The 24,875-nt window shown below is 41.6% G+C and overlaps 1 protein-coding gene across 4 annotated transcripts in view; it reads left to right on the top strand.

The window, feature by feature from the left end:
* The window catches only part of SETBP1 (SET binding protein 1), a 348,007-nt gene that overhangs the window by 265,379 nt on the left and 57,753 nt on the right, over positions 1–24,875 (top strand). For 3 of the 4 annotated variants that reach the window (XM_053664235.1, XM_053664236.1, XM_053664237.1), the window contains exon 5: positions 8,555–8,674. The exons of the other annotated variant lie outside the window; for it this stretch is intronic. In XM_053664235.1, coding sequence (XP_053520210.1) covers positions 8,555–8,674 — 120 coding nt within the window. The remainder of the gene's footprint in view (positions 1–8,554; positions 8,675–24,875) is intronic. 4 annotated transcript variants of the gene reach the window in all.

The following is a 24,875-nucleotide window of genomic DNA, read 5'->3' on the forward strand; positions in this document are numbered from 1 at the left end:
CCTATGATATGCCAGCCTGTATGTCAGATTTTTGTATTCAGTGATTCCAGTAGGTTTTCAATCGTAGAATATATGTGTGGTTTCAAATGCATATGATTGTCCTTAAGCAGTAGGTATTAAGCATCTACCTATGTTGTGTCAAAGATTCTAATACACATATGACCCAGTTGCTGCTTTCCAGGGATTGCCATTCTAAGAGAGAGAGATGCACGGGGAGACTTTAGGGCTTTAGGATGCCTTTAGTGCGTAGATGGTATGTGCCCAGGCTCCAGAACAGGCCAGAAAAGGCAGCGTGGGTGACCGGGTGGAGAGAGCAGATGCTAGCACTGGCAGCCATGAGAATGAAGACTGGAGCTGTGCCACAGCCTGTCATGTTAGGGACAGGAGGATGATGAGGCCTCTGCCCAGGGTTTGAGATGCGGGAGGTGGCAGTTGGCAGACAAAGAGGAAGTGCAGTTCCATGAGACAGAGAGGTTTGGACTGTTGAGCCAGCACTTGGGACACCACTCAAAGGTTTCAAGTTGTCAGGTGATGGAGGATGGGTGATTGATGTTCTGAGTTGTGCCTTAGAGCAGGCTTTTCAAACTCTCCGTGGGCAAGGACCATAGGACTCCGGAACTGCAGGTAAAGGCAGCATGTCAAGAACCGGTCACCTTGCACATCGTGTTGCTTTCACGACATGAAAGGCATTGAGGTTTTAAACTGAAGCTCAGAGAGGCTCTGTGCTGAGTCCAATCTGGTGGGCCTCCCCAGGTGACTGGTGCAGCCTCATGAGCACTGCACAGGTGAGGGGATATATCTACCAAAGCCCAGGAAAACAAAATCCAACCAAACAGCAAATACATGGAAGACGAGAAGAGTAGTACCTGATCTCTTTTAAAGTAAAATAAGACTACCCCAAACTGTCACAATTAAGAGCAAAACAAGTCCAATAGCAGTCCATTCTCACCTAAATAGCACAGACCTTTTATAAAATTTATCTTCTATTCAAATATAAAATATGTTGCATGGAGGAAAAGAGAAGCAATGAAATGGATACCTAGTTAGAAATACTAAATTAGCCTGCGAGTGGCTGTCTTTAAAAACTGGATTAGCTACCTTTTTGCCCTTTGGGAACATGTGTACTTTACAAAGGTCCTTCTTGAAATCTGATTTCGGCCAATACCTCTTTACTAATTTCTCTGTTTGTGGCTCTGTTATCAATGCCACAAGTCACATAAAGGTCAGTAAAGGGTACAAAGATACAGTTGGAAATCTTCAGGTCCAAGGAAAGAAGTTCTCTTCCACTCAAATATTTGAACTTCTCTGACCTTAAGAGCCCCTCCACACGAAACAAGAAAGTCATTCTTAAGAACGCTGGACTACAGCGTAACAAGCATTGCCTGCATCGTCAGTTCTGCTAGATGCTGGACACAGCACCTCAGCTGGGGGACCATTCATTGACCATTGACCATAGAAATGGAGCTGGGACTTCAGCTCTACGTTCCTGGTGTTGACTGCCTTACACAAAAATAAATTCACTTTTAAATACCACTTTTTTTTCATGCTAGAAGTCCAGTCATTTCAGAAGTACATTAACTATCTGTTAAGTTACTAAAGTTTGACTGTGGAAAATGCTGTGTTCGAGAATGGTTGATATCCTAAAACCAGTTCTCCATGTTGTCCATGGGTGTTCTGTGAAAAAAGAGGGGTGGGGGCTTTGGTTATTGAATAAGTTTATTAACTATCAAAATAAACAAAAATATATGATTATCTATTTTGTCACTCTTGACATGCACCTATGGTCAATGTGAATCTGTCCCTCAAAGTCAAGAGACTTTTCCCAATTTACCTGGCTGGACAACTCTTGTTTTCCACATTCGCCCATTAATATGTCAAGGAATATGAGCATTCTGCAGAAGTTGTTTTGGGAAATGTTAATATGGACTAATCCCCTAAAATTAGGAATGACGGAATCAAAGCTCAGAGGATTACACGCCCTGGCTAAGATTAAGTAGTGATGACCACGCCGAGCCCTGTCCACTTTCCCTTTGCCTTGCGGAAGTGCTTCTTGGAATCCCTTCTGTCAGATGAAATATGTGCATTCAGTCAGCAGTGAGACAAGCTTTGGGAGAGGAGTGTGCAAGCATGCATGTGTGTGTGTTTGTGTGTATTTATACATACATATACACTAGAGCCCCACAAGGCATCAAGACCCTCTTCACACAAGTCCCAGGAAATGCTCTAAAGCCGTTGTGGGAACAGCAGACCCACAGGCACAGTGGATTCAGAGGCCCCTTGTTTGTTTACACTTCGCATTAACCTTGGGCTGTTGCAAAGGCCAAAGCTTGGCTTGCATTTGAGATCTAAAGCTCTGACATTCAAGAAGCTCCAAAGTAAATGAACCTGAGTGCATAAATAATTAAATCACAAAGAAAAACCAGTATTGAAAAAAATAAAAGTAAGCGATCTGGTATAAACTCTAGAAAGCCAGGCAGCTGGTAGGTGTACTGGCCTCTCCCTGCCCCCTGTGCCTAGTCTGGGCACCGGAACGTGTGCGGAAGAACATGATTGAGCCACCCGGTGCTTGTGGCCTTACTGGGCTTCCAGGTATAGATCCTTAGGGCTGCATGCATTCGGCACAAGCAGGGAAATAACCCATCGGTCAGAGTTAGGGTTAGTGGGTATTGGGGGCACTGGCTTCAAACTGCTCACATTTGAACCCCAGCTCTGTCACTCACTAGCTGGGTAACTGGTGAGTCATTTACTTCTCTGTGATCCATCTCCTGTTTATTACGTCTGTTATATCTCAATAACAATATATGACGTCAAAGATGAGCTATGAGGCTAAAGGAGTGACTTTATATAAGATGCTAAAAAGAAAGCCTGGCATATAGGAAGTGGTCTAAAAGTATTTCTGTATTTGTTTTATTGTTATTCTGAAGCCCATTGCCCTTGAGGTTAAAATAAAAAATACCGCCTTGGGAATCAGACATACCTGCAACCTCAATTTATAGAGTTGAATCAACTCTGCGACTTACTAGCTCAGAGACCATATAACCTTTCTGAGCCTCAGTTTCCTTATCTGTACAATGGGGAATAAGTTGCGTCTATGTTGGGACTTACCATAAGGATTTAAAAGGCAGATGTGTATAAGGAATGAGAGTTTCTAATCTGTAGTAAACCATCAATATAGGCAGCTCTTATTATAACTTCTGAAGCTGCTCCTATCTCAGAGATCCCTTAACCTTTACTCGGAAGACAATCCCCAGGCCACTGAAAGGCCTCTTGTAATCATTGAGTGAACCAGCTCAAAAACTGTTCATGTAGGAATGTGCAAGAAAAGAAAGGAAGGCTGTTGATATGTTCTTTCTGATCCCAGGTAGAGAGAGCCTACAGAATTCTTTTGGTCATGTTCTGGTCTATTTTCGATAAATACAACAAAAGAAATAGAGGAAGTGTGTGTGCTCAACTGATACTCTGTGGAAAGAGAAAGGGGAAAAAGGGAGCAAAGGGAGGGAAGGCAGATAAGCTTAATCTAAGTTCGATTATAAATCCTGGCCAATGTTCAATCAAGAATTAGCACCAGCCAGAAAAATGGGCTGCTGCTGGCAAATGTCCCGGATCATTCTGTAGAATGAGGGACCGCGAGTGGGGAGACACTGCTTGATAAATGAATTGGATCGTAGTAAAATGCCGCCTTCCAGGCACTAGCCTTTGAATTACTCTGATATGTTGATTCAATTCAGATCCTGGTATTGCCTGGACATTGACTTCTTAACCTTAATTGTCTCCTGATTTATTAGTAGATCGCTGTGCTTTTCATGTTTCTCTGAAGTTAAAATCTTGCTTCAAGAGGTTAAAATCTTGCTTCAAGAAGTTAAAATCTTGCTTCTCGGAAAGATTCTGTAACGTGGGGCAGATCATAGGGCAACCAGGCTCAGTTCACCAAGACCAGTCAGGTCTGCAGATGCTAGTGTCCCTGAAACTTTAGCCCACTGCCTGCCCAGCTAGGAGACTGTCCCAGAAAGCCGCCCATTGGCACTGCAAATAACAAGTGTTAGTGGATTGCTAAAAATCTTTCCCAGGGTCCAAAGGAACTGTGTTCAAGTACCCACAAGTTTAGGGTCATGGTACACCTTTCAGCTTGAGGGCCAGATGCTCTTCTTATTCTTGAGTCTGGGATTAAGTACACAACATCATAAAATGTTCAATATTCCTGAAACAGATCCCTCCTCCCACCACAGCCAGGGCTGCTCCCTGCCCTCCAGCCAACACCACTTTGGAAAAAGCAAGGAGGAAAAGGGCTCCATTATTCTACTCCTTGCAAAGGAAACTGACAGACACAATTGATGACATAAAACACTAAGACAGGCTCATGTTTTAAGAGTGTCAATACAAACTTCACCCTGCGAAGGTCCCGATTTCAAGAGGCATCACACCACATTTATTGCAAGTCAGCTTCTTCTCTGTTCCCACTGCAGGGGGGACAAGAGAGAAGCCAGAAGCTGGAATTTGTAATAAGGTGTCTGCCTCTGGTGAGTAAACAACATCATTTTATCTTACATCTTGTAGTGATAATAATCAGGAAGCCCCAAAATGCCAGAGCCCCAAAGCATGAGCATGAGGAATCTAATCCTAATAGCATAATACCATTCAGTATTTACACTCCTTTGCTGTGATCTCACAATATGGTAGGCGGAGGCTGAATATAAATAGCCCCATTTAACAGATGAGGAGAAAAAAATTTCAAAGGAGGACTATTACTGAACATCAAAATAGAAAGCTGTCTTGCTGTCATTCGTAAAGTGGGCAATACCAGGCCTGGTGAATCTTTGCGCGTGGATGTGGAGGTGCATGTTTAAGCAAGCCTGGCTCAGGCCCCGTCCCACTGGCCTGATGTGCCTGCCCATGACGGTGCTCAGTGAAAATTAGAGTGGTCCCCTTACATGAGTTTAAAACTCCAGGATGAAATGCTGCTTGACGTTATTCATAAAATGTCTTTAATTATCCCAGATCTCCTGATAATAGGCACTATTATCCCAATTTTTCCAGTTTTACTGAGATACAATTGACATGTAATTTTGTGTAAATGTAAGGGGTACACATAATGATTTTATATCTGCATATGTTATAAAAAGATTAGCACAACTTAACATCCCTCATCTCACATAGTTGCAACTTTTTTCGTATGATAAGAACTTTGAAGACCTACCCTGTCTTAGCAACTTTCGGATACGGTCTTGTTAACTGTAGTCGGCATGCTGTGCGTCACATATTCCAGGGCAACTTCAATTTTAAGAATACTGAGCCTCAAGAAATGAGTACTTTGTCTAAGGTTATGTATGTAAGTATCTGAACCTGAACTTGACCCAAATCTGTCTGACTTCAGAGTTGGTGCTTCTTCTCTATTAAGGTGCTGATTCGAACAACACATTTGTTCCACAGTCTTTGATTGGCGTACCTGGGAGGCGCCCCCCAGGTGGGCTTTTGCTCTCAGCCTCGGTGTCCTGGTCTAAAAGTTGACCACAGGACAGGGCTGGGCTCGCAGCCTGTGAATGCTTCCTTAACTGTATAAAATGCCTCACTCGGACATGCCTGCCCTTAACAGAACTCATGCAAATCTGAATCTGCTTCTCATTGCAATCCAAAAGGTCAACTCCAATCTTTTTTTTTTTTTTTCTTGAAACTGTGTTCCTGGAAACTGCCTATTTTTAACTTTATCCCTAAGCCTTTCATATTTGTTTGGCCCTTTGTTCTAGGGTGACTTCAAAGGAGTTGCCTTACTTCAATCAAATTCAGTGGACTATTGGTAGTGTCCATTAGAAGCTGGAGTCAGCTTGTGGCTGCCCACAATCTTGAAACCAAATGGTGGTCAGTGAACATTTCTGAATAGAATTATTGTCCATAGCTTCAGTGGTGATAAAGTTTTGTCCATGGAGAGTATCACAAAGCTGTGTGAATTCCACTATGTATAGCGGGGTGATACTTTTTTGTGTTCAACGAGTCTGATAGTTTGAGCCATAATAACAGAGCCGTTGGTTTTGCTGTAAGAGTTTGGGGCTTTAGTGATCCATACCCTAAGTGCTAGCCAATGATCGACACGGATACAAAAGTCACAAATGGCTGTCTTCTGGAGAGACTCCATGAGACACAAAACACAGTTCAGGTTCAAGAAAACCCACTTGGTGTGATTTAACATTCCTTATTTTTTCCTAACACCATTCCATACCTATATTGGCTGGCAGTGACGGTCTGGATTCTCCATTCATGCACTTCATTTGATGGCTTTCTACAATAGGAGTCCTTCTGGTGACTAAGTTCATATTTCTGAAAACCTCTGTAGATGTTCATTTGGAGGTGAGGAACTTTCTGAGTCCATCCACTGAGCAGATGCTGATCCACTGCCACCGGGTGCCAGCTCTGTGAGCCCTGTGGTTGGAGCAGCGGCCCAGAAACGTTATGTTTGACTCACAGAATTTATATGTGGCCTCGGTGGGCCCAGGCAGTAGCGAGGCAGTACCATAATACAACCTCAGACATCAGTAAGTGCTGAGAAGAGAATAAAGCAGGTTTAGAGGATGTAGATTGTGGAGTCTAAAATACAGAATATAGACTGAGTGTATTTTAATGCAAATATCAGGACATGCATTTTGTAAACTGCTAAAATGAAAGAGATTCAGGAAAGAGGAGTTGCCCTACTGTAAGCTGGTTTGGGGGCTCCACATTATTGGATTACAAGGTACATCCTATTATAAACTGTGGTTTAGTAAGGTTGAAACGAGGAAGTGTTACTACAATGTGTATTAATAGAGTCAATTTCACGGGTCATAGATTCCCAAAGTAAGGAGGGGCCTGAGAGGTCACCCAGCCCCTAATAGCTTTTCTGATTTGCAGATACCTTCTACCACATTCCTCTGTTAAGAAAAAAAATGTGTAGTCTCCAGAAACTCTTTACTGTATGAGAACACCAAATCCACTTCTGAACACCCCCGAGCCTCCCTTGTCTCTCATCTTCTCTGACAAGCAGGAGTCTAGGGAGAAACCCCCCTTAAGGAAGGTTAGTCCTTTCTTCCAAGCTTGAAGACTGTTCATTCTGTATGAATGCGTAGGAGCTTCCAGTGGGGAGACGAGCAGTCCACTCCTATTGGCTGCTTAAGAAACAACTTCTTTATCTCTAGATGAAAAACCTTATGTTTTTCTGGAGCAGGTAGGAAAGCTGCAAAGCATGGTTCTAGGGCAAAAGCAAGAATCCTATATATGAAAGCAGGAAACACCAGTTTTCTAGGCCTGCTGGGTGCAGCTTCCACAAATCGGTATTTTTCCCTGTGCCTTGTTTATTCGCCTATAAAATAAGAGGATTGTGTTAGACCAGAGGTCTCCAAGTGCAGTCCCCAGACTGAGACAGCATGAGCCTCACTTAAGAATGTATTTGAAATGAGTGTTCTCAGGCCTCATTCCAAACCTACTGAATCAGAACCTCTGGGGCTGGAAACCAGAGACCTGTGTTTCCACAAGCCCCCCAGATTCTGGAGCACACCCAGAGTTTGAGAACCACTGTTCTGGATAATCTTGAAGTCCCTCAATTCCAGCTGCAACATTTATGCATCTGCAAAGCAGGGCAATGAAAACTTGCCAGTGCACTTGCTCCTAGGATTGGTATAATCTCTCCAGTTCTGGTGGCTTCTCTCTCTCTCTCTCTCTCCCCATGAGCCAAGCTGCAAAGCCAGCAGCTTCTTCAAGAGGTGACTCTAACTCCCAGGACATACACCTCCCTTAAAAAATCTATATCCGGTCTTACATGGAATCAATGCTTACAGTCACCTTGTATCTAAGCAAATTGAATACAGCTGGGATCTCGAGAAAACCTGCTTATTTATCTCATGACAAGGAAAACAACTTTCAGTTCTGCAGGACTTGACACCTTTGTCAATAAAATCTGCAGATTGCACAATATAGAGTTGTTTTAGAATTCATCTTTCTGACAGTAACAGAACTTGCCAACAGAAGAGCACCCAGGGGTTATGACGGCAGCCACACCTCTGCCCTGTGAATCCTGACCGTCGACGGACGTCTGCATTTCACACCAGTACCATTTAGAGACTTTGCATCAGCACAGAGAAGAATAAGGGAAAAATTTTAAAGCACATGCTCCCTCTTGGCTGTTTTATTTCTCTTTCTATATCTAAAGGAGGAAACCAGACTTAATTTTTTTTCTAAAGAAGTACTTCATTTTAATAGCTGATTTGCCTGTAAGAAGGTCAAAGTTGTGTTTTGTTTCAAGTTAGCAATAAAAACAACAGGGTATTACGTCTGCAGTTTCGTTGTAGCATCTTTCCAAAATTTTCTATTCATGCTGCTCGGAAGTGCTGTATACATCAGAAATGTGCACTTAGTTGAGTGGGTTTATTGTAGGACACGTGAAAAAGCTCCCCACCAAGCGGAAGTTTGGGGGAGGGGGGACGGAGTTGGAGATAACATAAGCCCCTCTGAAGTGCCTGGTGGAGGGGAATCACCATTTGTGGTCTCATGGCTCTGGAGTAAAATGACACTTCGGTAACATTCTCCTACACAGGTGTAAAATACACAAGTTGGGTGAGGAAAAGGGGAGCGCCGTTGAAATGCACAAAAGCAAAAAGCCGAGGAAGCAAGCCTGTGGCGAGGAGCCGGCCTGGGGAGGCGGGGGATGCCGCTGGTGAGTCCGCACACCTTGGCTTTCTAGCGCCGTCACCTCGGGGCTGGGCGCGAGCTCCATGCTTCCCCATCTGGTTGCAATAATTCTGCGATGATTCTATCACTCGGGGCAGGGCCTGCCTGAGGTCTTTTTTGCTTCATGCATGGCTCTGACTTGCCTTGTCCTATTTTTCTTTTTCTCAACTCCTCTGAGTTTGCCATGAATTGTTGAAAAGATGATTAAAGTGAGCGACAGTACAGCTTTTAATTGTATCCGTACCAGTAATAGAAATTTGGTGAGCCATAAATACATCGTTATCCATGTAGATAGTTATAGAGACTAAAAGTGCTATGTTTTATGTATTTCCCCTATAGCTGAATATTTGACTCCTCCTCCTGTTTGATCCCTGTTCTCAGTAGGTCATATAATTGCCTGCTGGCTTATGGAGGTTACTTTTTGCAAACCTTTTTTGGCCTCTACTTTGAAAAGCTTTGGAAATATGGCATCATTGTCAGGGGCAGGGCACTTCCACCTTTAGTGAGGGGTCAGGGGCTGCAATACCAGTTTCTTCTGCAAACCCAGTCCATGGCCTGAAGTCACCTGTGTTTCTGCACCAAGTTTTATAGATGAACACCAAAATCTTGAGCAATTAAGAAATTTGCATAAGGTCATGGGATGGCTTAAGTTCAGCCATGACTGTAGTTCTAATTACAGTACATGAGCCCTCTGCGTAGTTATTGAAACCCATGTTTGACATTTCCAGTGGACCCTCCGTCTTGTAGGGATCTTACTGGGTGGGAGTCAGGCCCATAGAGCAAATCCCAATTAGGAACACTGAAAAATGAGGGAAAACTGGCAGGAGCCATTTTAGTTTATAAAACCACGTTGGATGCTTTTATGTTTGTCAAAACAACATGGGGGGATGTGAAATCATTTTTTAAGTAGTAATTGTTAAGGGCTCAATAACTGTTTGGCACTATGCTAAGTGTTTCACATGCATAACCTCACTTTCCACTGCCGGGCCCTAAAAAACAGGTACTAGTATTATCCCTACTATGCAGAGCAGGGAAATGAAGCCCAGAAGAGTGAGGAAGAATTCCAGGAACACAGCGCTCACTGTGAGCAGAACCAAGACTTGCCTGAGCCGGAGTGAGTGCTCTTCGTCACTCTGCCCCAGCCCTCCTGGTGGGGAGCAGGTCTGCGTGTCTAAGTTTAACTCCTTGTACTGCAGCAAACTCCTTCTTTCTCCTGCCAAGTGACACCAGAAATGGCCATCAGCCCATGCCAACTTGAGTGGCTTCTTCTGGGCTTGGTGACGACAATGAGCCACCAGCCTAGTTAAATAACCCCATTTTCATTTTTGTTTTTGCACCTTTTCCCGAAGGATTACGATGGTGTGAAATGACAGAGGATCCGCATCAGTAGATCCCTGTTTGCTGTCTGTCTCGGCACTGGAGACCCATCTCTTCTGAATCTCAGTTTTATCATTTCACACAAAACAGTGGTCATCCCTGCCCTGCCTGTCACAGAAACAGTACAGAGTCACAATTCCCTCTGTGATACAACTACGAAATAACGTACCATGACAGGGCGGTGTTGCCGTCTTTGGAATGGGGTTACCCATCATACAGGTGCGGTGTGGCTCAAACGAGGCCACACACCTGCAGTGCTGTGCTCTGATGGTGCCTGATACGTAGTGGACACGTGCTGCTTGTGACAGTCTTGATTATTAATTCCACATTCCTAATGTAGCCTGCAGCGACTCAGCATTTACGTATAAGGCTCGGTCCATGCTCAACTTTCAGAAAGTCCTCAGTGCCTAGTATTGGTTGGGTTTTTTTTTTTTTTCAGATGACTTGTAACTTTTTTAGAGTCTCGCATGGTCCCTATTTTACTTCTCTGGAGCTATGCTAATCCGCCACCTCCTTTTTTTGAGTGTCTCTGACAACCCTGCATGTAATGACATAACAGTAATAATAATAATTCTGACTCAGTGCCTTATTAATGTTGACTGTTTTAAACTGTGTAATCTATCAGGGAGCACAGTTGCATTTATTTTGTATGAATCTCACACAAGACCATAGTTACTCCTATGATGTTTCTTTTTCTTCCTCTAAATGGTATTAATTTAAATCTACAGTACAACTGTTCTGTGTTTGCGGTGTTTAGGTGCCAGTCTATCAATCTGTTAGTAATCGCTCTTTAATCCACCATTTAGTACCTGCAGGGTTACTTCTAATCAGCTGTTAGGGCTGTGGATTCCCCTTGCTCGTTTTCAGCGTTCAGCCTTTAACCAGCTCTATTGACGTAAGTGCATGATTTCCTCCCAGATTCACAGTGATGGCCAGAGAGATCCTGTGGGGAAAGCTGACATAAGACTCTTTGTTTTAAAAACAATATTTGGAGCAGAGAGCTAGAGTGTACAATACTCCATTAGAGACTTGTTGCCAGAGGAAAAGAGCAAGCAGTCTCTAGGCTTTGGGTTTTAAAGTGAGGAACAAAATATACATCATGCTACAGAGTATCCCAGGAACAACTGTAAAGCGACACCACTTCTTCCAGTGTGCGTCACCGAACACCTTCCCCAGTGGGTGTTCCCTGTCAGGATGCCCCAAAGGCACGTACATACACAGACATACCTGAGCATCCTCCTGAGGAGGAGCCCTCAGAGCTACTTTGCTGAGCCCTCTGCGGTCACATAAAGATATTTGAGATACACAGGGAGAAAGGCGGCTATGAAACAGTGAGACCTGTGAGGACGCCAGCACCCAAAGCCCCCCCGAGAGGGTTGTTTCCTGGCCGGCAGTGATTAGACCAGATTCTCATGCAGCTGCCGCCACTCAAAAGGTTTTGGAGCTCTCTTGGAATTTTTTTTTCAAAGCCCTGTCACATTCTTTTGAATATCTGAAGTATCTTTGTCTCTGGAAGGAAGATGTGATTTACGGAAACAGTTGAATCACTTGGAGCCCAGTCCAGCAGGTAGGCCAGGATGGGCGACTTTAGTTCGTGATTGCCCAGTTTAGGCAGGACTGCTGTCCGTCCAGCTGTCCTCGGCAATGACTGCTTCTCTCACAAACATCGTTGTCCTTAAACTTGGAGCAGAAATATGCACGTGATGAAAACATTTATTATTGATAACCTGAGTTTCCATTCCCACTTACTCCTGCCTGTCAGCAGAATGGCGTGTGCGTGCCTGCAGAAGAGAGAGAGAGAGAGAGAGAGAGAGAGAGAGAGAGAGAGAGAGAGTGTGTGTGTGTGTGTGTGTGTGTGTGTGTGTGTGTAAATAGGTGAATCGATCTGCACGGAGACAAACAGGCCTGTACAGAGAGATGTAGCTACATACACTGTTTCTCATGGATATTTTTTCATGCCCTTTTCCCAGACATAGTTTCCAGAATTCTCCTAGAAATGTGAACCCTTTTCCTTGTTGATATTCCTCTGAGATAAGCAATTCTTAACCTAGTTTTTAAGATTACATACTTCTTTTAGAATCCATTAAAAATTATAGACCTTTGTTAGAAAAAAAGATAGACGTGCACACACATTTGTGTGATTCGGGAAGGAGGGGACATGGATGCCACACTGAAAAGTTTTGTTTCAGAATTTAGAGAGAAAAGTGGCTTAAATTTCCACAGCATAAAACATAGTTGTAGAAACAAGTTAAATGTTCCTTTTCAAAAAGAAACTCCATTTTATTTATGGTGGAGCATCTTTAGGTAATTAACTGAATTTCAAATTGCCTGAATAAGGCTAAAAAAATAAGTGACGAAAATAAGGGAAAGAAGTTAGGGGGTTACATTGTATTAACATTTGCACACACACAAAGATTTCTATTTTTAAGGCATAGCAGACAAGATATACTTTATTCAGTTTTTAAAGGTTTTGTATGCTTCTGATACAAAACCTTTAAAAGCCAAATAAAGTGTAAAAGACATCTTTGTAAGTGTATGTCCAGTTGTGTATATGTGGGTGGAGGTGGAGAGAGGGGGTTTTTAGAAACTGAATCTTGTCAGAAACACTAATACAAAGAGGTAGTCGGTCTTAAAGTTGATGGATTTTCTTGACATCTGCTTATCCCTGGATGTCCAGACTTTTTGGTTTATTTGGACCACTTGAAAAAATAGAAGACAAATATAATGTCTATGCAATGCAGGAGGTGGGATCCAAAATTTCGTCTTAAACCCAGTATTTTATCAGGCAAAACCCTCAGTGAAAGAATGACTAGAACCCCACTCACCCCACAAACAGCCTGGTCCGTCTGAGCCCCGGTGGAGGGACCAGTCGCCTCTGAGAAGTCTTGACTGTGAGAATTCTCCCATGACGGAGGGCCCAGGAGATACCTTTTGTGAGCTGAAAATGGTCAAGCCAACATTTTAGCTTAAAATGTCCCTGGGTTGCTGGAATATTATCTCTAGAAAAGTGAATTCTCACAGATAAAAGGCCAAACGCATCAATTGTCATAAAAAGGTTCAAATGCAAAATGCATGAAGGAATTAAGCTTTTGTAAGAGTCAATAGAAATAACAAAAGGTAGAATTGGACCCACTGACCCTGTAAAAATATAAATCTCTCTCAGATATGAACTAAATACACTTAGTGTGTTTGGAAACATAAAGGCAGTCATTAAAAGAACAATACAGTTCACCGTGCAGCATGACAAGGTAGATAGGAAAACGACATGAATAGAAAGTCTAAAAATGAAATGTAGTCATTTAAATTGGTGGGTGTTCTCTCCTATTAGTCATAACTACTAAAGAGAGACTTGTTGAATTGCAGATGGGTCCGAAGAATCATATATACTGTAGATGGATAATAGAGGGTAATAATAAACAAAGGTTAAGTGAGTTGTAGAATAAAAAAATTAGGCTTTTGATACATGTTACTGAAGGTCCAGAAAAGAGATAGTAGAAGGAATGGGGAAAAGAATCATTCTTAAGAGTTTATGGGATAGGTAAAGGTATGGGTCTCCAAAAATCAGAAAGCTCTAGAAATTCCAACATACTAGTTAAAGGAAAAAACTCAAGGTAGACACACTGCAATCAAACAGTAGCCAGGAAGAAAAGATAAGATAAATAACCTTCAAATAATGCAGTAGGCTTTTAGCTGACATCTCTACAGTAACAATGACATCTAGTAGACAGATGAAAACTATTTTCAAAGTACAGAAAGAAAAATAAATTGTCAAAATGGAAAAATATTCATAGCAAAACAATCTTTTAAAAGCAAAAATAAAGGTATTTAAAGTCTAACAAAAATGTGAATGTTTACTACCTGTAGACTCTTCCTACAGAAATTTGTAAAGTATGTGCTTCAAAAAGAAAAATGTATATATTATTCCAGAAAGAAGGTCTGATGTAAAAAGATATAAGAAACAAAGAAAATATAAAGTTGCAGATAAACTTAAATACACAACATTGGCTAGACAGAAAAAATGTCTAATTTGTAGTGTTAAGAAAAGTGGAAGTAAAATATTGAATAATTATAGCATACATGGTTAAGAATATTAAGTTTAAAATACTGAAAGTTTATTGTTTTGGAAAAAGCTAATGATAATAACTCTGACATTATTTCATTAAATATAGATTTCAGAAAGCCTGGGGTAGCAATAAACAGAATTAAAGGTATAACTTAAAACCAGTTAGAGGGTGTGAGAGAAAGAATGAGGAAAAATATCAAAAAAAGGAAGAAACATAAGAAATTGAAAATTTTACAAGATAAAACACAAAGTAATCAAAATCAGTAATCACAGCAAACATAAAAACTTTAAAAAGATTGGATTGGATCTTCAAATTTATAATCCAGAAGTATGCTGGTTACAAAGATATGCATCTTAAATCTATGAAGACGTACAACTGAAAAGAAAGGTATGAGATAAACATGCCAGACCAACAGTAATGGGAAGCTGGTATGCTGGCGTATTAAATAGCCTTATTGATTGTGCCTTTAAAAAAAGTTATTGGCAGTCCGAGGGTCATAACAGAACCTTAATGATATGTTGTTCGGTTCAAACAAAGAAGATTCTGTGTGTACGTAGTAACACAGGTTAAGACTGCGTAAAGGAACTGTGACAAAAGGACAAACTGACAAACTTGATCTCAGAACGGAACATTTTAACCAATCTTTCTCTATAACTAACCAAGCAAACAAAACCAGAATAGAGTAAACATATAGAAAGTTGGATAAAGAGGAGTTGCAAATCTCATTTTAATAAACATACATAAATGCCACATTCAATTAATAGAAAGCACAGCAAAGCACAGCTATGAACATCGATGACACCCTAGGCCATAGAGCACCTCTGACAAGTGTCAAAGTGTCAATATCATAGAGACTGTATTCTCTAACCAATGATAATTACATTAAAGCTCTAACAAAAAAACCATCAAATTGTTAAAAATCATCCAATTATTAAAAACCTCAAATTATTAGGCATCAGGAAATATACTTTAATTACCTCATAGGTCAAAAAATTTAGAATCACATATGAATGGAAATACTGTATATCAAAACTTGTAGGATGCAGGTAGGTTGGTCCCAGCTGAGAAATTTATAAAGGCTTATATTAGGAGGAAAAAAAAGGTTTACTGTGTACCTTAAGAAATTAGAAGTTGTTTTTTAAATGAATAAACCTAAAGAAAGTAGAGAAAAAGTAAATCATAAAGATGAAAGCAAAAATCAATGAATTACAAAACGCATACACATACAGGAGAGTCAGCTAAGCCAGACATTCTTTTGAAAAGACTGATAAACACTAATGAATTTATGGCAAGAATAACCAAGGTGGGGAGGGGAGGGTACGAGGCAAAGAAAAATGTTACAGGAAGAAGGAAAGAAAAAATATATTTGGAGAGTATACTACTGCAAATGCACATGAGGTGAAAACACTAATAATATTTTATCAACAACAAGGTGCCAACGTATTTGAAAACTTGAATGTAACTGGCATAGTTTCAGAAAAGAATATAATGAAAATCAAGGCTAGATAAAATAGAAAACCCACATTTCTTTTTAGTCATTGAATAAATTAAATAGTTTTAAATCTTCTCAATAACACCTGGTCCAGAAGATTTTCAGTAAGTTCTACCTAAAATTCTGCGCTCACACAGACTTGTCCACGGCACAGAAGAGGGGACTCCCCTCAGGTTGCAGCCCCAGTCACTGTCGGGCAAACACAGAATGAGAAAAATAAATCAATAAATCAAAACCAGGGCAATTTGACCCATAAACATAGATACAAAAATTCCGAACAAAATAATAGCCAGTCCAATCCGGCAGTATATTTGAAAGAATACATTCTGACCATCTTTGATGTAACTCAGGAATACAGTTTTGATTTGACATTAGAAAATATATCAGTGTAATTCCCCACATTAATGGAACAAAGAAGAGTCAGATGGTTATCTCCGTTGATGCAGAAGTAGTTCGATAAGTCAATCATTTAGGATAAAAGCTTTCTGGCCATACGAAGAACAGAAAGACACTTCCTCATCCTGATAAAGGATATCAAGAAAAACCCTTCCAGTAGGCATCAGACCTCGTAGTGAAACATTAAAAACCTTTCCTTTGATAGCAGGAAGAAGGCAAGAATGCCGGATGGCACCACGGCTATTTGGTTTGCATTAAAGGTCTTAGCCAGCAAGATAAGGAGAGCCAAAGAAGTACAAGGTTTGGGACGGTACAAAGTACAACTGATCTTATTTTCTTCTGATACAATTACGTTGAAATCCAGAGAATATATGAACAAGTTATAGAAATTAATAAAAGTATAACACAAAGTTATGAAATAAATATGGGAAAGCTTTTTTGATCTACACATATATGTCTCTTTGTCAGGGGTATATAGAAATGCAGATTTATACCAAAAATAATATGGTACCTTGAAATAAATCTGACAAAATATGAGTATGATATTATTTTTTAAGTGAGACTTCTTGAAGTACATTAAAATTGAAATTGGAAAAGATGGATAAGAAAACTTGTTATCATAAAGGTATGAAATTTTCTCCAAATTCATCTATAGATTTAATTAAATTCCAATCAAAATTTCCACAGGTAGACTTTCTGAACTTCATAAGATAATTCTATAACTTACATGGAAACCCTATATGGCAGGTACAGGAATAGCTAAAGTACTCCTGAGGAAGAAAAAAGATGGATAGACTTACCCTACAGGATATTTAGATACACAAAACCCAATTTCATGTAAGTTACATAATTAAATGTGATAGGCAAAACTTGAAACTTTCAGAAAACATTTTATGACCTCAATATAGGAAAGTATTTCTTAAGACAGAAAGTGCAAACCATAAAGATTTTATAAATGCATCTCAATAAAAGATGCTTATCAAAAGAAATTATAAAGGTAGTGATAAACTATCAACTAGAAAAATATTTGCATTTTATTTAACCACCAAAGAAAGAGAATTCGGAATAGTTGAAGAACTCCTTCAATGTAATAAGAAAAAGATAGGCCATTCTGATTTTTAAAAAATTGGATAAAGCCCTGGCTGATGTAGCTCAGTGAATTGAACACGGGCCTGTGAAGCAAAGGGTGGCTGGTTTGATTCCCAGTCAGGGCACATGCCTGGGTTGCGGGCCAGGTCCCCAGTAGGGGACACATGAGAGTCAACCACACATTGACATTTCTCTCCCACTCTTTTGCCTTCCCTTCCCCTCTCTCTAAAAATAAATACATAAAAATTTTTTTAATAAAATAAAATTCTTTAAAAAAATTAAAAATTGGATAAAAGACATGAAAAGGCATTTCACATAAGTGGACACAAGAAGAACTGTTAACCTCATTTAGTCAGGAAAAGGCAAATTAAAGCCACATTTACAAGATAGCAACAATTGAAATCTGATAATACCAAGGGTTGGGGAATTTGTACGATGCTGAGTATTCTTTATACCCACTAGTAGGAGTATCAGTGGGCATAATCACTTGAAAAACAGTTTGGTATTACAAATAAAATCAAAGATTCTTACTTCACTTCAGCATCCTTTCTAGTTGTCTGCTCTAGAGGAACTCTGGCACACATGTGTAGAAAATAATTATCAGCATGCTCACGGGGTACTACCGTCCGTGTAGTAACTAAACACTGCACACAACATGGGTATCCATTGGCAGGCTAATGGGTCAATAAATTGCAGGATATACATACAAAGCAATGCTATTAACTAGAAAGAAGCTAAATAGCTTTTTCACCATTTACACTTGGATATTGACCAAGAAAAATGTGACTATTTCTCTGAAGTTCAAAAGCATAAAAAAGCAAACAATATATTATTCAGGGATATATATATACATACATATAAAACAGAACTGCAAAGAAGAGGTTGGGCAGGGTTGCCTTTGAGTTTTGCACATTGCAAGGATATCCAGTCAAGAGGGTGATGGAGCTAAAATCTCGTCCTTTAAAGTTATTCCCAAATCTTTTACCCTGGTGTGAGCAATGCATCTCTATGGGAAAGAAAGGGGACCTTTTCCAAGTTTACACAAAGGTACCAGGTCAGGGGTGGAAGTAACGTTCAAGAAATTGTCAAAGATGTATCAGGAACATTCTGTGTCTTAAGCTGGGTGCTAGTACATAACTGGGCATGTTATTTACATTTTGTAAGTAAATCATATGAAGAAACATTTAAAAAATATACATATATATACAACATACATAGATAATTACACATAATATATGCGGTTTAAATGTGCATACATATATGGAGTACATTCACTCTGTGTATATAGTTTGCATATATGAGGTATGATATATCTTATAATTTTTAAAAATTTACATAAAGCATATGGTATTTAGTTTTCTTAACATGGCTATTTTACTAGTTTAAAAAGGAGTAAATAATGAATTTACTACAGTGAATCACTATTTCTCTCTGGGAACTAGTATATATTTTGTGTTATATATTTATATCACACATAACCTTGACAGATGCTTTAACTGATCAGTTAAAATATCTTCCCACAACTGTAAGAAATCAAAACTCAACAGACCTATCGTCAGGCTTGAATGAGGCTGTCTTAAAAACCCAATACAATGAACCCGCAGGCTTCAGTACCTACCATCCTTGTTAGTCTCTCTCTCTCTCCCTCCCCTCTTCCTGTCCCTCTCCCCCTCCCTCAATAAAAAATGTCTAAGACTACACAGAATGGCACCTCTAAATAAAGCCTGATGCCCAGGAATGATGTTTGCTTAGAAGACAAAAAGCCTTCTGAGAACCATCTCAGAGAATGACGACAGCTAGGTGTGTGTGCGCCCTGGTGCAGCTTCTCTGTGAAAAAGGGCTCTCCATGTACAAGGTGCTCAGAACTGTTGGGAAGAGGAACTTCCTGTGTGGAGTTCACGGGCCCAGACTGGAGCCAGCCCGCCTCCTGGGCTTCGTTCAGCTCCACAGACACCTCTGGGAGGCGCCCCTGAGCAAGTGTCAGCCCCACAGGGAAGAAGGAGGCACCGTGGCCTCTGCCTCCACTCACAGGGCACTGACACTTCTAGCCACGAAAACAAAATTGTTGAACTGAATCTAAGAATTTTGCCCATGTAAATAGAACTTTATAATTTGGAAAGGGCTTTTGCATGCATTATCCCACCTGAGCTTTCCAGCACAGCCATGAGGAAGGGTGAGACCAGCAGTTGTTAACATTCACTTCCTAACAGAGAATCAAGCCCCAAGATGTGAAATGACTCCTGTGAAGTCAAGTCATTCGGGTCTTCCGGCTTCTACTCCAGTACTCTCTCAATGCATCCCATGGAGGGATTAAATTGGAATAAAGTAGAAGCAAAGGAGAAGATACGGGGAAAAAGGAAAAAGGATGAGGCACTAGTGGGAGAAACAGAGCGGGGGAAAAAAGGCAGAATGAGAGGCTGTCCCGAGCAGAAGCAGCAAGACTGAGCACAGGCAGGCTCCGTCAGCAGGCGAATACCAGGCTGTCTCCATGCGGCCCCGTCACTCACTCCAGGAGGGCAGATTAGAGCGAAGGGCGCCGTTTGCCGTGTGGAAAGTGGTCATCAGGGCTGGGCAGGCCTGCTGGAGCGTGATGGGCCTGAGAGCCGAAATGTAGGCCTCTCTACTCCGAGACCTTTGGTCTCTTTGCTCTTCACTGCAACCCCCGTGGGGCAAGTAGTGTCTGTCCCTGAGGTGCTGGCTGGTCATCCATCTCTCCAGAGGGGTGCCACCAGTCCTCTGGGTTCCTCACTCGTGACCACCGAGGCATCCGGGTGGGCTTAAGTCTTCCCAGAAGCCTGCCACCTGAGGACCCCATTCTCCAGCAAGCACATATACCTTCCATTGTTGGCACACACCCAGGCCTTATGCTTGGCCTCTGTGCCAGCTGGCTCCCAGCTCTAATCATTAGGTACTGCAGCCCATTACCAGCGTGTTGCTGAGTATTCCCGTAGAACTTTTTTGCAAAGTTCTGGCCAAACCCTGGCAAAATGCAACTGAAGACAAGAAAAAACACTTACGCGGAGGTCGCTATACAATGATGCACTTCTTGGAATCTAAAGGTTGAGTTTTTTAAGCTAATGGCTTGATCTCCATTGCCTAAGTGTAAATTAGAAATGGATACCATATCTTTAATGCTAATTAGGCACCACATTACTTAGTCTTCCAGGCCTCATGTAAATAACAATTAGCAATAATTTAGTAGTTGTACATGCTGGCATCTTCTAAGCCATACCATTGTATACCATTCCAAATTCCTTTGCATTAATTAGGATCATAATCCAATCAGTACTAATTAGGAAGAAAATAAGTATAATAATAAATGCAACAAAATTAGTGATTTGTATCTGGTCGGTAGTTTCTTCCCTCTGCAGTTCATCAAATAGTCTTAGTGCGTAGGAACTTCTTGTAATTGAAACTAATTATGAGGTTTCCCCTGCTAGTTTGAGCCTCGTGTTCAAATCCCACGAAGCTCATTAAATAAGTAACAAAACTGGAATCTTTAACACATATTGTAACTTGGATCATGTTAATTAGCACCACACGCAAAAGGCAGCAAGAGGCCGTTTAGCAGCCTGTGCTCTAGTTAAAGGGAAGGGAGACTGGGATCTTTACGGTTCTTCAGGGCTTTCAAAGAGCCAGGCCAGTGGTGGGTGGGCGCTGTGGTGAGAAAGCCCATGTGCTGTTTCAGAGGCCAAGAGGGACTTGGAATCCGGGGCTAAGCTTCCCCATGACCGGGGCATTTCCAGCAGTCCCAATTGTGTACGGAAAACACCTAAGTGTGGTGGTGGCCCACTTACAGAGTCTCCTGTTCCTCCAGGAACCTGCCCCGCATGTGACTCCGCTATGGCCACCTCTCCCTTGGTCCTTACTTTGGACCAGTGATAGAGCTCTTCTCCTCAAGGTTGGGTGGTGAACATGAAGGACCCTGAAGAGTTTACTTGCCCTGCACAGACTGAAACTGTATACACATAAACCCATGTGTCTGTTTCTAGTCAAACATATGGACTGTTCAGTAGACATATTGACTGTATTCACAGCTTCCAGTGCTGATCTAAACGACTGTCGCTCCTTTTCCATATACAGCTAGATCTGGAGATAGCTCTCTAGTCCTGCGTTGGGGATGCTTAGAAGTACACGCACCCTCCAATGCGTCTTTCGCCCTCCCTGCCATGGAGCAATCTAGAGTCAAGCACTGGGAAAGATCAAATACAGGGAGGTAAATCCGCAGGGATGTTGGTTTATGGTGTACCTACCTACGGTCCTAGAACTCCATAACAATACTATTTACTGCTGTTTTATGAGAAGTAGTTCTAAAATAACCGTAACAGGAAACACTTGTTACTCTACCCCCATGACTTATCAAGCTTGATGGCTTGATGAGAAAGGAAAAAGCCATGAAAAGAGATTTTCAGGCACCCAGCTGAATCAGAGCTAATGGTGTCTTAAACTGTTAATGTTAACCTTATGTATTTAGGGATAGAATCTTCTGATTCTTCTGTAATAAACAATAATTCTGAGCATCCTTCTAACTGTAACCAAGGCCTCACTTTTAAGTAAAGTAGCCCCTACTATTTAGTCCAGCTCATAAAAATCATTCCTCTTTCCTTTTCTTTTTCTTATGCTCTGATTATCGATATGAGATTTCCTTGTGCATGGTTCTGAGTCGCTTAATGAGAATTTACTGGCAAGTCTGGTGTCCCAGACCAGGCTATCAGTTATACAAGAGCGGGCGTCCCAATGTGTCACACTCCTGAGCCCTGCAGTAGCTGAGACAGGCTGAGAAGCAAAAGTTTCCAGTAAGTTCTGAGCCGTTGCTGCACTAAGCATTTGAAAGAGCATCCAGAACTCAGCATAAGAATGACACTTTGCAAGTACAAAAGTATAGTTTTAATTATTCTTGTAGTATTCTCAGTATTTTAAATGCTGTGCGTGCTGTGAATGGGTGGGGAGAGAAGTCTGCAGTCTTGATATTATGCACTAAGTGATATCTGAAAAGTACTCTGGGACTTGGGCAGTGTGTCATAATGCATCCATGTCCCTGGCATTACTTTATTCGATACTGATGGATCATGAACTTGGGGCTTTGTCTACACAATATGCATGATGGGATAGAAAGTTAGAACAGCCTAACTCATGATATTCCCTCTCACTTATACTCCATAGTAAAGAGGAAAGTAATCGTTATTAGTTTACCTGCATTGATAAAATTAGCTTCCCTGGTGAATCCATTTCATCCTAGTTGATTCAATGGATCTGTGTCTGCACAGCCTTGAACAGAACACATAAGTATGTTTGAGGACATAATTCTGCATCATGTAATGCTAAATAATGAGCAGTGGAACTAACAAGATAGTAGTTATGCTCTGGCACGAGTAGCTCACAGTCTAGAGGTTTTCTTATCAAGAGCTTGTGACTGGTCATAGAGAAATTAAGTATAGCCAGATTGAAATGTTTAACCCACATAGAGAATAAAGCAAAACACAGAAAACACGTTAGTCTTTCTTTTTAAGAAAAAGATCATAACCTCAATATTCTTTTATCTATAGTCCAACATTATATTACATGACAATGATCTGTTGCTTGCCTGCCTGCCCTACTAACACCCAACTCTGACTTCCTTGCTGGCATGAAAGTCAAGAAAGGATTTCACATGATGCTTAAGCAAGAGGAATCTGACTTGGCATAAGAACACCTAGGCTGTGCTTCTACACCAAAACTGCCATCCCCGGCAGAGGATGAAGCAGGAGGCTGGTTTAGGTTATGAGGGAACCAGTGTAGATGTTTGGACTTGGACAGACAAGAACACTTGGCTTTAGTAGAATCAAGTCACTAGGCAGAGGCACAGTCACAAGGGGAAAGCGAGTGCCAGGGATGAGGACTAGGCCCAGGGACAGAGCAGGAGCTGCAGTAACCAGCCAGGACGCTGGACAGCCCACGTGTGGCCCTGAGTCTTCTGTTCATGAACCCGACTAGAAACAGGGTCCTCCTGGTTTGTGGCAGGTAGGGGTGCAGGGGCAGGGAGTGGGGAGGGTCAGCATTAGAAACTATAGTTAGAGAGAGCCTGGTGGATGATACAGAGTCTATTCCCCTCAAATCTTCAAAAGGTATCCATCTAAATTTTACCAAAGATATTTTAAAATTAAAAATATACATGTATGTTTTAGGCTTAATAAGGAAAACTCTCTGAGTTCTACAGCTTTATAGCTTAAGATTTTCTCATTGGAAAAACAGAGAGAAAAAGCAGAGTAATTGTACAGGAATATAATGAAGACCTTAAACACTAAATAAGGTGCTGTTAAAAATCTCTATCACTAAACCTGGGGTGCACCATTGAAAATGCATATAACACATACCTCTAGAAATCTTACACTAGACACTGTGTTTTTTACACTTTTATTCACTTACATGCGGTGCTGAGTTACAAAGACAGTATGAGCAAATATGGTGAGGCTGGGAGGTACTGAGGACCCCAGTGCAGTGGAGGCTGCAACAGCCCAGGTCCTCCTTCCTACTGTGCAAATAGGATGCTTCTTTCCTATGCCTGCAGTGATTCGTTCACTCATTCATTCACTCATTCTCCATCTGCGGAGTACCTCCTCTGACTCCAGTACTGCACTTCGTGCTCCAGCTCATAAGACGGCATGGTAGCCTAGGCATTGCCCATGAACTGGGAGTCAGACTGATTTGGGTTCAAGCCTTAGCTCTTTCACTTGCGATGCGAGACATTTTTGGTAAGTCGCATCGCCACTCAAAGCCTCAGTTTCCTCATCTGTAAATTGAGGGCAATATTAATTCCTGTCCTGGGCATTAAATCTGATAATGCCTAAAAAGTTCTTAGACCAGTGCGTAGTACGAAGTAAGTGTGCCCAAAAGTGTTAGCTGTTTTTATTGGTGCTTTTAAATGTCAGTGTTCTATGTGAGTAGGAACTAGAGAGAGGCAAGTGTTGGCTCACAGTGAGAGCTTCCTAACAGTGAGAGCCGTTCACAACAGAATGGGCTGGTCCAGCCGGTGGTGAGCCTCTCATCTCCTGTCTGCTGGCCATGGAGCAGAGCTTGGATGCTCCATCCATGCAGGATGTGGTAGAAGGGACTCCTCCTTAAAGAGGTGGCTGGGGCAGATGTGAGCTCCAGGCTTTTCCAGCCTGCTCCCCCGATCCCGTCACTCTCCGGGGGAACTGGCACTGGGAAGGACTGCACCCAGTGTGCCTGCCCCCTCCTAGTTACTTTACAGATGCATTCTAATTTGAGCTTTGCCAATCTGCTGCAATGAAGATATTGCTCCTCTCCTTTTGCAGTGAGGGAAACTGAGGCTTAGCAGGGCCAACTAACACCCCCAAGGCGGTACAGCCAGGAGAAGGTAGCAGAGACTGAGACTCCTAAATCCATTCTCTTTCACTGCACTGCATTAGCTTGTGTTGACGCATTCAAGGATCCCCAGGGAAGCTGTCCAAGACGGAGTGCAGTCACGCCAGACTTCGGTCCCTGCAGAGTCAGAGGGAACTGCTTCTTGCTGCCTCCCCAGATCCTGTGCATTATCCAAAGCCCCTGGAAAAAAGGGCCTAAAAATACCTCAGATCCAACAGGTCTGAAAAACTCCTTCAGAAAATCTCCCCTTCCGCACATTGATCTCTTTTTTAAAAAAAACAAAGCTGCTCCATCATCTAGCTATCCTGATGAAAGACAGGCCCAAACCGAACATTCCAGAAATTCACTCTAGAATCCCATCTTTCAGATCTGGGATCAGGAGGGGCAAGGGGTGGCAGGGGTGG

Source organism: Artibeus jamaicensis, unplaced genomic scaffold (genome assembly GCF_021234435.1).
Source record: "Artibeus jamaicensis isolate MK-2021 breed Jamaican fruit bat unplaced genomic scaffold, CSHL_Jam_final contig_354, whole genome shotgun sequence".
In the NCBI taxonomy this organism is placed as follows: Eukaryota; Metazoa; Chordata; class Mammalia; order Chiroptera; family Phyllostomidae; genus Artibeus; species Artibeus jamaicensis.